At 36.6% G+C, this 3,454-nt stretch overlaps 1 protein-coding gene across 1 annotated transcript; it reads right to left on the reverse strand.

The window, feature by feature from the left end:
- Nucleotides 1-1,731: 1,731 nt before the first annotated feature.
- Nucleotides 1,732-2,220, reverse strand: LOC145060097 (uncharacterized). Its single transcript, XM_079007822.1, has one exon. The coding sequence runs from the start codon at nucleotides 2,218-2,220 to the stop codon at nucleotides 1,732-1,734; it is 489 nt and encodes a 162-aa protein (XP_078863948.1).
- Nucleotides 2,221-3,454: the final 1,234 nt, after the last annotated feature.

A 3,454-nucleotide genomic window follows, 5' to 3' on the forward strand; every position in this document is an offset into this window, starting at 1 on the left:
AAAGTTATTCGACAATAAATTATAACACTCTTTAGGAAGACAGTTCAAAGAACTTGACTTAAGAGTCCATTTTTCATTTCTAACTTTGATGTTGTCAGCTCTTAAAGATGTTTTATCAAGCGTGCATTCACTGATCTTGTGAGAGGTATCACCACATCTGTAACAAACTCTAGTACCAAAGTTTTTCTTGGTGAGCAGATGTCTAGATTTAACACATTTGGATTTGTAAGATCCACCAAGTGAACTTTGAGTCCTTTTGTTTGACATTGAATCACAACTGAATTCAGTGTCAGATGGATTATGATCAGTGATGGATGAGGAGCTGACATCAGTATCAGATTTGGACTTATTCACTGAAGCACTACAATTAGGGTAATGCTTAAGTTGTTCATGAACAGCATGAAACACTCCATTTGAGATAGGAAAGGCAGTAATATTTTCAGTGAGAGGAGTTGGTCTCACAAGATGTGCAGGGTAAGAGGTAGGATCAATTCCGATAATTTCAATATCACACTCAGTAACACCATTAGAATTAGTAACACAGTATTCATCAATTAGAATCTGATTAATAAAAGTGTTACTGATAAACTTGTTTTTGAAACTATCTTTCAACTCATTCATGGAATAAAATTCAGATTCTTTTTCTTGAGATTTAAAAACCTTTTCAGCTTCAGCAAAATTTCCCCCAAGAATTTTCTCACATGAATGAGGTATTTGAGTAGAAATGACATAATTAGCATTTTTGTGAGATTTAGCCCAAATTTGTAGTACACTTTGTTCTTTGTTCAAGAGATCTTTAACATTATCAATTTCAATAGACAGAGAGGAATTTGATAAACTAGTGACTCTTAGATTTTCCTGAGTAGTATCAATAATGTTATTTTTCAGGGATAGTTCGGTTTTAAGAAAATCAATTTGATTTTGCAAATCCCTTATTATTTGATTCTTCTTAGAATTAAGAACACCCAAATACTCAAACATTTTGATTTTTTCATTCATTGAATAGGAAACAAAATTTTGAACCTAATATATTGAAGGGGAATCAGTGTTGTGCTTCCTGGAATTTTCAACTGCATCAGATATATCATCATCAAACGAACTTTTGCTTACTTCATATTCATCATCATCTTCTATCTTAGCCATCAGACATTTAACTTCATCATCTGATGACTCCTCATTAGTCTTCCATTTTTCTTCTTCTGCGACAAGAACTTTATGTTCCAAGTTCTCTGCTTTAAGCTTTTCAACCAACTTGTTGTACTTTTGCTTCCAGTATTTGTCCGAGCTTTGGGTTCTTTGCTTGCATTCTTTTGCAAAATGATCAATGCTACCACAGTTAAAGCACTGAGCTTTCCCTTTCCTTTCAGTAGCATGTTTCTTGTCTGCATCTGATTTTTTTGAAGATTTCCCACTTATCTTCTTCTGAAACTTTGAGAAATTACGGCCTGATTTCTCAAAAGTCTTCACAATTAAAGCCGAACTAACAACAACCTTTTCCAGATCATCAGTATCACTTTTAGAAGAATCAGTGTCTGAATGGTTTTCAGTGTCTGACTCGGACTCTTGCCTTTTGTTTGAAAACAGTGTCACTGATGACTCACGCTGAGCATCCTTCATCAGCTCCTTTCTCTGGAGCTTTGATTCCTCATAGTATCGAAGATTTCCATAAAGACTTTGTAAATCCATTGTGCTGATCTTCTCACTATTCTTCAGCACATCAACATGATTCTCCTAACCTGCACCCAAAGAATCCAAAAACTTCTCTAGAATAGTTCGATGCTTCAACTGATCTAGTCTCCACAGATCATTAACAAGAGTGTTAAACCTGTTAACGGTTTGAGTCAGGGTTTCACCTTTCTTTGCAAAGAAATGTTCATACCTTCTGTTTAGATCATTTATCTGAGTAGCCTTGAATTCCTCAGTGCCTTCAAAAGATACAGTCAGCGTGTCCATCATTTCTTTTGTTGAGATGCAGTTCTGAACCAGCCCAAAGATATTATATGGCAAAGCATAGCTGATTGCAGCCCGAGCACGAACATCGAGACCATTCTTTCTCTTGTCATCTGCTGTCCATTTTTCTCTAGGTGTTTTCTTCATGACACCATCAGGAACATTGTTTTTCAAGGGCTGATACATCAGAACATATGGACCATTGTCGATGATGTCCAACATGTCTTCATCTACAAATTCTAATGCATAGAGAGCTTTGATTTTCCACATAGCAAAATTGGTTTCATCAAATGGAGGAACTTTAGCAAAAGGATGATTTGATGAGTTTAAAGAAGAAGATGATGAAGCCATTTGTTTGATAAGAGAACAACGCTCTGATACCAATTGAGAGGACCTAAGATCAAACAATTTATCAAACAATGACTATCAACAAGAACAACGAAGATTCACGAAGAAAAACTTTCACTAAGAATAATAATCTCACAAAGAGATTATCGAATGCACAAAGCGGCTATTAGGGTTTGTGAAAGATGATGCTTTCACAAACTTGTACAAAAGACTATATATAATTAATCTAGGCAATCCCTACAAATCAGGGATATACCAGCTAACTAATAGACGATAACTATGGAAACTAGATAAGTACTAAATCTGTTACAAAATGTTGAATATAAAACTATACACTGAAAAACTGGTATGCTGACGCTGATGCTGACGCTGAGTTATGCGCTGACGCTGAGTGACCAGTTTCAAACATCATCATATTATAAGGTTCGACCTTACACATATCCTGAGTCTCCTGCATGCTTGCTCTCCTTCTTTTCTTCATCCTTTTAAGAGGTGATCCTTGCTTCATCCTTCACTTTCTCAGAGCTGTAACTTCCCTGTCAGTTTCTGTTCTTGTTGACAGGAAATTTTCTCCTTGCGAACTTCTTTGGATTGGTGACCATCATAGCATACTCCTCGCTTGTGAGCTCACACTCCGACATATCAGCTTCTTCTTCATCCTCTACAATACCTTTTCCTTTATAGACAAGAGCCAACGATCCTACACCAGAAATCACTTTCGCTTCTTTGGTTACTACACTTTCATGGGACTTAAGTATTCCCACAAGTTTCGCCAGCGAGTAAGACTTAAACTGTTCATGCGCTTTTACTGTAGAAACAACAGCCATCCATTCTGGTTTGAGCCCGTTCATGAAAGTCACTTTTTGCTCAATCAATTTCCTGTCTATTGCATACTTAATCATCTTACTTAGGAGATGATTGAACCGATCTAAAGTCTGTATGAGCTTTTCGTCAGGTTTCTGTTCAAATACTCCAAATTCTGACAGTAGCAAGGTTTGAATGGAGTGTTCTAGATCTTCATCGGTCGAATCGAGTTCTTTCAGCCTATCCCAGATTTCTTTGGCCGTCGTGCATGAGACAATCAACCGAAAGGTGTCAGATTGTAAGGCAAATCTGATCATCCTCATGGCCTTCACATTACATAGCAATTTGTCTT

Source organism: Lactuca serriola, chromosome 6 (genome assembly GCF_051521515.1).
Source record: "Lactuca serriola cultivar US96UC23 chromosome 6, Lser_US96UC23_V15, whole genome shotgun sequence".
Classification (NCBI taxonomy): domain Eukaryota; kingdom Viridiplantae; phylum Streptophyta; class Magnoliopsida; order Asterales; family Asteraceae; genus Lactuca; species Lactuca serriola.

What these genes read in the sequence shown, in the direction of transcription:
- LOC145060097 (XM_079007822.1), bottom strand. Translation starts at nt 2,220, where the DNA reads ATGTGGAAAATCAAAGCTCTCTATGCATTAGAATTTGTAGATGAAGAC.